At 62.8% G+C, this 12,212-nt stretch overlaps 1 protein-coding gene across 1 annotated transcript; it reads right to left on the reverse strand.

Annotated features, from left to right (window-relative positions):
• Nucleotides 1–3,794: 3,794 nt before the first annotated feature.
• LOC127038362 (sialic acid-binding Ig-like lectin 10) lies at nt 3,795–11,453 on the reverse strand. The gene is made up of 8 exons (XM_050930940.1): nt 11,381–11,453; nt 10,762–11,142; nt 9,879–10,172; nt 7,932–8,204; nt 7,184–7,480; nt 5,214–5,313; nt 4,502–4,643; nt 3,795–3,935 (listed from the first exon to the last, which is right to left on the reverse strand). Exons 1-8 carry the CDS (start codon nt 11,451–11,453, stop codon nt 3,795–3,797), a joined length of 1,701 nt encoding a protein of 566 aa, XP_050786897.1.
• Nucleotides 11,454–12,212: the final 759 nt, after the last annotated feature.

A 12,212-nucleotide genomic window follows, 5' to 3' on the forward strand; every position in this document is an offset into this window, starting at 1 on the left:
GGGTGTGGGGGATGAGTCAGAGGCAATCCCGGCCCACAGCAGCAGGGCTGAGCCAGAGCCCTGGAGCTAGGTGGCGAGGGGGGGGGCTGGAGGGATGGGTGTGGGGATGGAGGGGTGGGGGGATGGGGTGGAGGAATGATGGGGTGGGGGAGGGGTAGGTGTGGGGGTGGAGGGATGGAGGGGTGGGGGAGGTGGGGAGGGATGAAGACGAAGGGACGAGGGGGCTGGGGGGCCCTTACCCAGACACCAGCCTCTCTGCGTCGCCAACTGCCATGGAACCTTCCCCCCCCCACACCCCAGCCTGGGGAGACTCCAGCCCAGCCCCTGCCGGGCAGCTCCCCGGATGTGGAGGGGATGGCGGGAGTGTGGGGAGAACATAGGAACATATGGGTCAGACGAAGGTCCATCCAGCCCCGTATCCTGTCTGCCGACAGTGGCCAGTGCCAGGTGCCCCAGAGGGAGTGAACCTAACAGGCAATGATCAAGTGATTTCTCTCCTGCCGTCCATCTCCATCCTCTGACAAACAGAGGCTAGGGACACCATTCCTTACCCACCCTGGCTAATAGCCATTAATGGACCTAGCCACCATGAATTTATCCAGTTCTCTTTTAAACGCCTTTATGGGGCGGGGGGAGTAAGTGTGTAGGGGGTGAATGGTGGGATGAGGGGTTTGTCCTGGGAGGGAGGGATGGAAGGGTGTTTAGGGGGCTGGGGGGAGGGATGGAGAGAGGGATGGATGGAGGGATGGGTAGAGCGAGAGATGGATTGGTTGGAGGGAAGGAGGCAGGGATGAATGGAGGGGTGGGTAGAGCGAGGGATGGATTGGTTGGAGGGAGGGAGGGATGAATGGAGGGGTGGGTAGAGCGAGGGATGGATTGGTTGGAGGGAGGGAGGGAGGGATGAATGGAGGGGTGGGTAGAGCGAGGGATGGATTGGTTGGAGGGAGGGAGGGAGGGATGAATGGAGGGGTGGGTAGAGCGAGGGATGGATTGGTTGGAGGGAGGGAGGGATGAATGGAGGGGTGGGTAGAGCGAGGGATGGATTGGTTGGAGGGAGGGAGGGAGGGATGAATGGAGGGGTGGGTAGAGCGAGGGATGGATTGGTTGGAGGGAGGGAGGGAGGGATGAATGGAGGGGTGGGTAGAGCGAGGGATGGATTGGTTGGAGGGAGGGAGGGATGAATGGAGGGGTGGGTAGAGCGAGGGATGGATTGGTTGGAGGGAGGGAGGGATGAATGGGTGGCTGGAGGGGTGGGTAGAGCAAGGGATGGATTGGTTGGAGGGAGGGAGGGAGGGATGAATGGAGGGGTGGGTAGAGCGAGGGATGCATTGGTTGGAGGGAGGGAGGGAGGGATGAATGGGTGGATGGAGGGATGGGTAGAGCGAGGGATGGATTGGTTGGAGGGAGGGAGGGAGGGAGGGATGAATGGAGGGGTGGGTAGAGCGAGGGATGGATTGGTTGGAGGGAGAGAGGGAGGGATGAATGGAGGGGTGGGTAGAGTAAGGGATGGATTGGTTGGAGGGAGGGAGGGATGGATGAAGAGGTAGATGGAGGGGTGGGTAGAGCAAGGGATGGATTGGTTGGTGGGAGGGAGGGATGGATGAAGAGGTAGATGGAGGGGTGTGTAAGGGAGGGAGGGATTGGTTGGAGGGAGGGAGGGAGGGTTGGAGAGGTAGATGGAGGAGTGTGTAAAAGAGGGATGGATGGATGGAGGGGTAGATGGAGGGATGTGTAAGGGATGGATGGATGAACGGAGGGGTGGGTAGAGCGAGGGATGGATTGGTTGGAGGGAGGGAGGGATGAATGGGTGGATGGAGGAGTGGGTAGAGCGAGGGATGGGGCCTGTGTCCAGGGCTGGAGGGACACCAGGACGGTGGCAGGGGCTGCCCCCAGGTCTAACCATGCCAAGGGCAGGCCCACGCTACCCTCCGGGAAAGGCTCGGACACCACGGGGCAGGACCAGCCCTCCGGCCATGGCTTGTTCTTTGGCCTCTGGCCCAGCCCGGGGGATAATGGCTCATCTCCATGGCGGGGCGGGGCGGGGGGGGGAGACACATGACCTCCCCGAGTGTGGATTTATGAGGGGGTGTGGCTCAGAGCGGGGGTGGGAGGGACCAGCACAGGCCAGGGCAGCCGGGTTCCTATTAGCCTCTGCCCCAGGCCCAGGCAGCTCCTCCCGACACCTGCTGTCTGTGCCGCCCCCTCCCTCGGAGGGTTAACCCCGTCCCAGGCCCAGACAGCGCCATGTGAGCACCCGGGGGGTGGGGGAAATCAGGAAAGATCCCACTGCATCCCACCCCCACCCCTATCTCCACCCAATGGGTCTGCCCCATTGTTAGGTCCAATTCCACAGCTTATGCTCCCTCATTCCCTGCCCCCGTGAGCCAGCCAGTTCCCTGGCCTGGGGCCAGATCAGTGCCCCCCATAGGGAAAAGGCCCCATGTCCCATTCCTCAGCCCCTCATGAGATTTGCATGTAATTTAACTATAATAATCACCCTGCAGCAGTGAGTTCCCTGGGTTAACATTGATATGCCACTACCCCCACCAAGATAAACCCACTAATCCCCCAGGGCAGGCAGTCCTTCAGGCTAACCCCACTAAGAGCAGGGAGGAAGGCAGGGGCAGGGAGGAAGGCAGGTTAGCCCTATTAGTATCCAGTGGCAGGAAGTCCCACAGGTTAACACTGTTAACAGCCAGTGACAGGGAGTTCCACAGGTTAACCTCGCTAACACTCAGTGGCAGGCAGTCCTGCAGGTTAACCTCAGTATTATCATATAATCAAACCACCGTGGACGCACTGAAAGTACAAAAATAGAGACATATATTTTGAAAATCTTACAGTAAAACCCACCGGTTTGAGGCAAAGCAGCCAGGGTGGATCTCAGAGTTAGAAACGAGCAGTGGGGTGAAATATCACCTTTCAAAGCTCTATAAGTGTGATTTGCAGGGGTTAACTAATATCCAGTGGCCGGGAGTCCCAGGGGGTAACACTATTAAACCCAGTAGTAAAATTGCACCCGGTGGCAGATGTGATTGGTTCCTTCATGATCTACAGGGTATCAAGCCATCCCCTTTCACTCTGCCCTTATCGGGGTCTTTGAACCTTTCAAGACCCTGAGATTCTCCCCTTCCAGGATTTTAGGGAGATTTTTTTAATCTTTAGGAAATCAGAGAAGGTGGAAAAATCCTCTGTTCTTAACCTTGCACGATACCACATACGTTTCACTCCGCTCCAGCCAGGAGGGGGTTAATGGGACCTAGCACAAGGACCAGCTGATACTAGGGGTGTCACCCCATTGGGTATCTAGTTTTATGTCATCAAGGGGTATCAAATCTGATTGGGCATCTCAGGGGGCCAGGGGGCATGGTTATGTGGGCATCAGCGTATGCCCAGGGCTGGTGGGCGCATGGGGTCTTTTACAGGTACATGTGGTGACGAACTGTCCCTGGTGGGGGCAGATGGCTATAGGCAGGTATGGATGATTTGGTTAGTTTTCCAGAGATCTCACTTCTGGCACCAGTTCACGCTAGCTGAATCCCACTGCTGACACCATTTTTCCCCTCTCTGTATCACACCTCTAGCATCATGTTGCTCCCAGTGACTCGACTGATTACCTCAGTCCCTGACACGGGTTGGGTCTAGGCATATCCCACTGCCCACCACATTGTCACCAGCCGTCCCACCGCTCACTCCCACGGCTCTAGCTATTATTACTCCTAGCTATACAAGCACTTGTTTAAATAGAAGAGATATTTAGAAGCATTTTTGGCCCGTCCGTTCCTGCTCTAGGATTAGACGTTGGAGTAGATCTGCTCAGACAGCACATGCGGCTGCCAAGTGCCAACGTTCCCGTAATGTCCGGCTCCTCCTGCTGCTAAATTCTCATAGTCTTCCACTCTTTCCATGGCCTCGTAGTCGTCAATGCCCAGCTCCTGAGGATGCAAAGAGGAAGGATTGAGTCACACCGAGGTCGTCGAGATGCAGCCACCTCTGGGGCGGGGCAGCTAGGGAACAGCCAAACACAACACTGCATGGCTATGGCTTGCCCAACACCGAGATGCAGCCACCTCTGGGGCGAAGCGGCTGGGGAACAGCTGCACACAACGCCGCATAGGGATGGCTCACCCAGTGCCGAGATGCAGCCAGGGGCAGGAAACAAAGATTAATGTATCTATGGCAACAGAATGGATTTTAGGGAGGCAAATGTAATTAACTATCTGGGAATCTGGCCAGGACGCCAGGGTCCACATCCTGCCCCCCTCAGTCTGACAAACAGCAGAGACATCTGGTTACTCGGCACTTGGGTGCTCTGACCAATGCCTCAGTGCTAATAACTGCAGCACAGCGCCCCCTAGTGCCACCCCGGGGCATTGGGACCAGCCCTGACTGCCAGGGGAGAGCCCCACCCTGCAGGTCTCCCATCCAGGGAACAACCAGGCCCCTCCCAGCTTAGCCCAGGACGACGGCAGGGGGAGCGTGTGGCCCTGGCCTTTCCCACCTCTCCCCCGGCCTTTGCCTTGCTGTATAGGTTGAACTGCTCGTCTTTCGTCATCTTGCTCGGCTTTCCCCCCTTGAGGGACGGCCTCTGCTCCCCGTTGCCTTCGTTGTCGTAGATCGAGGGACCCTCTTCTTCATCTTTCCTGCAGGAGAGAACAGGCTTTAGCTCGGTTCCCGCAGCCCTGGAGCTGCCGACGAGCCCACCCTGCAGCAGACAGTCCCAGGGGTTAACACAACTACTCCCCAGTGGCAGGGAGTCCCGTGGGTTAAGCCTTCTAGTATTTAGTGACTGGGATTCCTCTGGGTTAACGCTGATAATATCTAGTGACAGGGAGTCCCACGGATTACCCCTGCTAAATATCTAATTGCAGGGAGTCCCACGGGTTAACCCTGCTAAATATCTAGTTGCAGGGAGTCCCATGGGTTAATTATTTCTTACAGGAGCCTCATGCCCCAGGAGACCAACCAGGTTCTGTCCAATCCCCACTTACTTGCCTGCTTTTCACAGGTGTCTCCCTATGTCCTAATAAATCCACCCCACTCAATCCTCCTGATTCAGTTCCCTGGACCTCTCTATATCTGCCCTCCACTCATGCCCCTTCCTGTTCTGTGCCTGCTGCCATGCCCCCTGGCGTTGAGTGGGGCCTACTGCCCACCCAGTGCCTTTGTGGCTAAGCCATCAGACCTCCAGACCCACGGCCTGGTAACCTCACCTGGCTCTGGCTACCTTGTAGACCACGATCGCCAGCACCGAGAGGAGCAGAACGCTGCCGATGACTCCGCTGGAGACCATGAGCAGCAAATTATCGTCCCCTGCAGAGACGGACACAGCTGGTGTCAGCAGTGGGATTAATGTTGTCAAGCAGCGCATAAAGGGGGAGCAGCATCTATATGTGGGTAATTACAGTAACAGCATGTCCTCGCATGGGTGGGAGGGTGCTAAATCAGGCAGGCAGCTTGAACTCATGGTGCGAATATATAAGCAAATATGGGAAGGGTGCACCACCTACTCGGCGGTTCCCAGGTTACTCTGGCCCTGGGGTAAATTAGAGGGGTGGCTTATATTTGGGTGTGAGTATATACGGTAACCCCATACCCACACTCAGGCTATAGTAAATAAATGGCAGCTTTATACTAGGGACAAACCTGTGTGAAAGAGTAATTATGGTAATACCAGACATGAGTGTGTACGTGAGTAATTACAGCAGCAGGCCACCCTATGCCCAGCCCCCCGAGCTACCCAGACATGCGGCAGATACCCGGGTCAGGGTGTATATATGAGTAATTAGGGTACCAGGCAGCCCCAAGCCCAGCCCCCCAAAGCTACCCCAGAGTAGGGCTGCCATCTGTCTAATCACACAGCCCCAAACACCTCTGCCGGGCCCCCTGCCCCGCCCTTTCCTGAGGCCCCGCCCCTGCCCTGCCCCTCCTCCGAGGCCCCGCCCTGCTCACTCCTTCCCTCCTCCCTTTGTCACTCACTCTCCCCCACCCTCACTCACTTTCACAGGGCTGGGGCAGGGATTGGGGTGCCAGGGTGGGTGTGGGGTGCAGGCTCTGGGAGGGAGTTTGGGTACAGGAGGGGGCTCAGGGCTGGGGCAGGAGTTGGGGGGCAGGAGGGGTTGAGGGGTGTGGGGTCTAAGAGGGAGTTTGGGTGTGGGAGGGAGCTCAGGGCTGGGGAAGGGGTTGGGGTGTGGGACAGAGTAAGGGGTGCAGGCTCTGGGAGGGAGTTTGGGTGCAGGAGGGGGCTCAGGGCTGGGGCAGAGGGTTGGGGTGAGGGCTGTGAGGTGGGGCCGGGAATGAGGGGTTCAGAGTGTGGGAGGGGCTCAGGGCTGGGGCAGAAGGTTGGGGTGCAGGTTCTGGGAGGGATTTGGGTGCAGGAGGGGGCTCAGGGCCGGGGAAGGGGTTGGGGTGCAGGAGGGGTTGAGGGGTGCGGGCTCTAGGAAGGAGTTTGGGTGCAGGAGGGGGCTCAAGGCTGGGGCAGGGGTTGGGGTGTGTGAGAGGGTGAGCGGTGCAGGCTCTGGGAGGGAGTTTGGGTGCAGGAGGGGGCTCAGGGCTGGGGCAGGGGTTGGGGTGCAGCGTGCAGGCTCTGGGAGTGAGTTTGGGTACAGGAGGGGGCTCAGGGCTGGGGCAGAGTGTTGGAGTACAGGGTGCAGGCTCTGGGAGGGAGTTAGGGTGAGGGAGGGGGCTCAGGGCTGGGGCAGAGGGTTGGGGTGCAGGGTGCAGGCTCTGGGAGGGAGTTAGGGTGAGGGAGGGGGTTCAGGACTGGGGCAGGGGGTGGGGTGTGGGAGGGGGTGAGGGGTGTGGGCTCTGGGAGGGAGTTTGGGTGCAGGAGGGGGCTCAGGGCCGGGGAAGGGGTTGGGGTGCAGGAGGGGTTGAGGGGTGCGGGCTCTAGGAAGGAGTTTGGGTGCAGGAGGGGGCTCAGGGCTGGGGCAGGGGTTGGGGTGTTGGAGGGGGTGAGGGGTGTGGGCTCTGGGAGGGAGTTTGGGTGCAGGAGGGGGCTCAGGGCTGGGGCAGGGGTTGGGGTACAGGAGGTGAGGGCTCTGGCTGGGGGTGCAGGGCCGCGCAGCTTTGGGAGAACTCCGGTTGGCAACCCTACATGCGGCCGATACCCGGGTCGGGGCATGTACATAGCAGTTATGGCACCAGGGCACCGCCTGCCCAGCCTCCCGCTGGTCCCCGGTACCTGCGGGCACAACGGGCAGCGCGGCCTGGCTCTGCCCGTGGGCGTTGGTGACAGCACAGGACACGTTGGCCAGGGCCCCGGCCGGGCCCCGCAGCTCCCCGCTCACGGCCGGGCCCCGCGCCCACGAGGTCGCTCGCAGCTCAGGGCCCTCGAAGTCCCCGGGGAGGGTGCGGTTGGCCAAGCGCCACTCCAGGCGGGGCGGGGGGTTCCCCTCGGCCGTGCAGTGACACGTGGCCGCTCCCCCGGGCCCGCGGCCCCGCACCGTGCAGTTCCCCCGCGGCAGCAGCTCCGGTGGGTCTGCAACAGGACAGGGGACATGTGGGGCACCGAGCCCAGATCCCCCAGCTGCCCCTGAGCCAGCCAGCGCCCCACCCGGGGGCCAGATTGGGGCCAGCGCCCCCATGAGGGGAGCGGCCCTGTTCCCCATTCCCTGCCACCCGAGCCTTGGGGTTGATTGGGGCCAGCACCCTCCAAAGGGGAAAAGCCCCCTGCCCCATTTCCTGCCCCCCTGAGCAAGCCCCCAAACTGGGGCTGGATCGGGGCCTGCACCCCCTAAGGCCCCGTAGCCCCTTCCCCACCCCCCTGAGCCAGCCAATCCCCTGTCCCAGGATGGGATTGGGTCCAGCGCCCCCTAGAGGGAAAAGCCCCCATGTCTCATTCCCGACCCCCCTGAACCCACCCGAGCCCTGTGGCCAGATCGCAGCCGGCGCCCCTAAGGGCAGGGCCCCACGTCCAGCCGCCCCCTCACACTCCACGTCGAGGTTTGCGGCGGGCGAGTCCTCCCCCAGGCCGATCTCGTTCTCGGCGGCGCAGCGGTAGGGCCCCGAGTGGCGCCCCACAGCCAGCACTGTCACCTCGGGGCCCCGGCCCAGCCCCCGCAGCAGGGTCCGGCGCGGCCCCTGGAACCAGCGGTAGGTGGTGGCCGGGGGGTGGCTCTGGCTGGTGCAGCGCAGGGTGACGTTGTCGCCTTCCTTCAGCCGGGCCGGCCCCACCACGGCCACAGCCGTGCCCCGCGGGCGATCTGGGGGGGGAGCGGCACATTAGGGGGAACCTGCCCCCACCAGCCACCCCGAGACCCCAGAGCTCCTGCAGCCTCCGGCCTTCCCTGGAGCATCCCACCAGTCCTCTGTGCCAACCGGAGGCCAGCACCCACCACGAGGGGAGAGCCCCCACCCCGCCCTCTGCAGAGCGGCACCCCCATTAACCCCCTGCCCTGCCCCTGCACTACAGCACCCCGTCCTGACCCTCTGCCCCGCCCCGCCCCATCCCACAGCGCCCCCTGCTGACCTTCCGCCCACCCTCTGCGGCACGGCGCCTCCTCCAGCCTTGCCCCTGCACCACAGCACCCCGTCCTGACCCCACCCACCCTGCCCCCTACAGCACAGCGCCCCCTACTGACCCCACCCACCCTGACCACTGCACTACAGCGCCCCTACTGACCCCACCCACCCTGCCCCCTACAGCACAGCGCCCCCTACTGACCCCACCCACCCTGCCCCCTACAGCACAGCGCCCCCTACTGACCCCACCCACCCTGCCCCCTGCACCACAGCGCCCCCTGCTGACCTTCCGCCCACCCTCTGCGGCACAGCGCCTCCTCCAGCCCTGCCCCTGCACCACAGCACCTCGTCCTGACCCCACCCACCCTGCCCCCTACAGCACAGCGCCCCCTACTGACCCCACCCACCCTGACCCCTGCACTACAGCGCCCCTACTGACCCCACCCACCCTGCCCCCTACAGCACAGCGCCCCCTACTGACCCCACCCACCCTGCCCCCTGCACCACAGCGCCCCCTGCTGACCTTCCGCCCACCCTCTGCAGCACGACGCCCCCTCCTGCCCTGCCCCTGCACCACAGCGCCCCCTACTGACCCCACCCACCCTGCCCCCTACAGCACAGCGCCTCCTCCTGACCCTCTGCCCTGCCCCCTGCCCCACAGCGGCCCCTGCTGACCTTCCACCCCACCCCTTGCAGCACGGCGCCCCCTCCTGCCCTGCCCCTGCACCACAGCGACCCCTACTGAGCCCCTGCCACGCCCCCTGCAGCATAGCGCCCCCTACTGACCCTATGCCCTTCCCCACACACCATAGCGCTCCCTTCTGCCCCCTGCCCTGCCCCTGCACCACAGCGACCCCTACTGACCCCCTGCCACGCCCCCTGCAGCACAGAGCCCCCTATGACTCCCTACCTGCCACGGTAGAGCCCCCACCCCGCCCCCAGCAGCACAGTGCCCCCTACTGATCCCCAACCATGCCCCCTCCAGCAGAGCACCCCCTACTGATCCCCAGTCTCGCCCCCTGCAGCACAGTGCCCCCTACTGAGCCCCAACCGTGCCCCCTCCAGCACAGCACCCCCTACTGACCCCCAGTCTCACCCCCTGCAGCACAGTGTCCCCTACTGACCCCCTCACTCCGCTCCCCTGCAGCACAGCAGCCCCTACTGAGCCCCAATCACACCCCCTGAAGAACAGCACCCCCTACTGAACCCCCACCTTACCCCCTGCAGCACGGCGCCCCCTAGTGAACCCCCACCTTACCCCCTGCAGCACGGCGCCCCAGGGAGTGCCCCGCCCCCTGCAGCACGGCGCCCCCTACTGAACCTCCACCTTACCCCCTGCAGCACGGCGCCCCCAGGGAGTGCCCCGCCCACCCCACCCCCTGCAGCACAGAGCCCCCTAGCGCCCTCTCACTCACACTTGACCTGCAGGTGCAGCCCATTGCGAGCCTGCTGCTGGTTGGGGAAGGTGGCCGTGCACTGCAGGTATTGCCCGTGGTCCTTGTACGAGGGGGTGTAGCTCAGCTCTAACTCCGCCCGCCAGTCGCCCCCCACCAGCTGCTCCTGCCTGGTCACCGCTTTGCCCCCCCTGGGGCTCCAGCCCAGGCTGGGAGGGGCCGAGGGGCAGGTGTGGCGGATGGAGCAGGTGATGGTGGTTCGGTGGCCCTCGATCAGCACCCCGGGGTCACTCAGCATCAGCGGGTCTGGAGTGTCTGGGGGAGACAAACGGGGAGGGTGTCATAGTCTGCAGTGAGTCATCACCCACAGACTCAGTCACTTCTGGGGTGGGTCACAGGGGCTCCTCGCCTGGCGCCAAGTTGCAGCCACCTCTGGAGTGGAGCAGCTGTTTATACAAGGATCCCCCCCCCCCAGGGCTGAGATGCAGCCACCTCTGGGGTGGAGTGCAGGGACTGAGTTCTCCCGTGGCTCTGGGAGGGGAGTGAGGTCTAGTGGTTAGAGCAGGGAGTGTTACTGAGGTCTGTGCTTTTAATGGCTGGTAACAGAGGAAGCGGTCTGGAGGGGAAGGGCTGGGGGAGGAAGTGGGGCTCCTGGGGGCTGTGCAGGGAGCTCTGTGTTTTTCCTTGATGTGGTGCCTGCTCTGGTCCCCACTAGCCACCTGGCAACAAGCCCTCCCCAGCTCCGCCGGTGCCCCTTGGCCAGCGTTGAGATATGAGGTTGGGCGGCTGTGTATACAGGCATCCTGCAATGCGATCGCCTCTGGGGTGGAACCGTCTGCTGCCAGCCTCCCTTTGGCTGTATCCCAGGGGCTGCCCTGTGCAAGGTCGGGGGGTCTCCAGTTACCTGCCACCTCCACCCGGACTGTGATGTCGTAGAAGCGATGCCTGACGGAGTCGGGGTTGATCCAGACGTAGTAACTCAGGGCGTCCTCGCTCCGCACGGGGCTTAGGCTCAGAGTGCAGTTCCCCATCTCTGGATCTCCCAGCAGCTGCGTCCGGGCCTGGTACTCGGCCAGCACGCTCGCCGGGCCCTTGCTGTTATAGATCTCAGGGTAGCCCCAGCTCCGGTACTGGTACCAGACCACGCTGAATGGACCACCCAAGGACTCACGGGAGCCGGGGTAGGTGAACGAGCAGGGGATGACCACGCAGGAACCCTTCAGAGCCCGGATGGTCCCAGGGAGCGAGGATTTCCAAGACCCAGAGACATGGCTGTAACACAAAGCTGGAAAGACAGAATGTAGCGCTGAGGTGCAGCCACCTCTGGGGCGGTGCAGCTGGGGAACAGCCACACATAATGCCACACAGGTACGGCTCCTCTGGGGCCGAGGTGCAGCCACCTCTGGGGGAGTGCAGCTGGGGAACAGCCGCACATAATGCCACACAGGTACGGCTCACCTGGGGCTGAGGTGCAGCCACCTCTGGGGCAGGGCAGCTGGGGAACAGGGATGGCAGAGACTTACCTTCCAGCAGGGCCAGCAGGAGACGCTGCCACGTGAGGCTCACAGTGTGTCCAGCCTGGGGGGATCCGGCCATGTCCAGTGGATTGAATTAGGACCCCAGGGGTCTGTCCCCTCCCCTTCTCTGCGCCAGGACGCGAGCTGAGCAGTGAACTCGGAGTGGAGAGAGAGCTGTGGGTTATAAGTGGAACTGATCTAGCCTGGATCGGGGCCAGCGCCCCCCCCCCCAACGGGAAAAGCCCCATGCCCCATTCTCCACCTCCTGAGCCAGCCAGTCCCCGCCCTGGGGCCAGATCGGGGCTGTGTCCCTACAGGGGCCCCAGGGACTTGCTCCCCCTCTCCTGTCTCTCCGCTCGAGTCAGTCGCAGCCCAAAGCCCTTTGGCTTCCTTACGAAAACCCAGAGCTCGTGTTGCTGGAGCCAATCCTGGCAGTGAAACTGGGGCAGAGGGTCACCTGCCCCTCACCCGTCCCAGCTCCTCCCCTAGAAGAGACCCTGCCCCACCCCAGGGAGCTGCTCACTCCCCTCCCTCCCCCCTTCTACAGCAGGGAAACTGAGGCAGCAGCAGAGCTCAAAATAGAGCCAGGACTCCTGGGTTCTCTCCCTGGCTCTGAGGCCAGGGCAGGGGGAGGGGATCCAGCAGCAGCCGGGTGGGGGCAGAGCAGAGACACACAGAGGCGCATGACCCAGTGCAGTCCCCCATCCCCCAACTGCTGGCCGCTTGCCCAGGCCCAGCACGGGGGAGCTCCCACCTCCCTGCCCCATGCCCCCCATCTCCCTCCCCCCACCCATCTATTCCTGCCTACGCCCCCTCCCAGCCCCAGCCACCCCATCTC

Source organism: Gopherus flavomarginatus, chromosome 20 (assembly GCF_025201925.1).
Source record: "Gopherus flavomarginatus isolate rGopFla2 chromosome 20, rGopFla2.mat.asm, whole genome shotgun sequence".
Classification (NCBI taxonomy): Eukaryota; Metazoa; Chordata; order Testudines; family Testudinidae; genus Gopherus; species Gopherus flavomarginatus.

Bases quoted from the DNA above. Each gene is read 5' to 3' on its own strand.
- LOC127038362 (XM_050930940.1), bottom strand. From the start codon at position 11,453: ATGGCCGGATCCCCCCAGGCTGGACACACTGTGAGCCTCACGTGGCAG. The intron at 11,143-11,380 runs GTAAGTCTCTGC...CTGTCTTTCCAG, and splicing joins CCTGCTGGCCCTGCTGGAAG to CTTTGTGTTACAGCCATGTC. The intron at 3,936-4,501 runs GTGGGAAAGGCC...TTGCATCCTCAG, and splicing joins AGGCAAAGGCCGGGGGAGAG to GAGCTGGGCATTGACGACTA.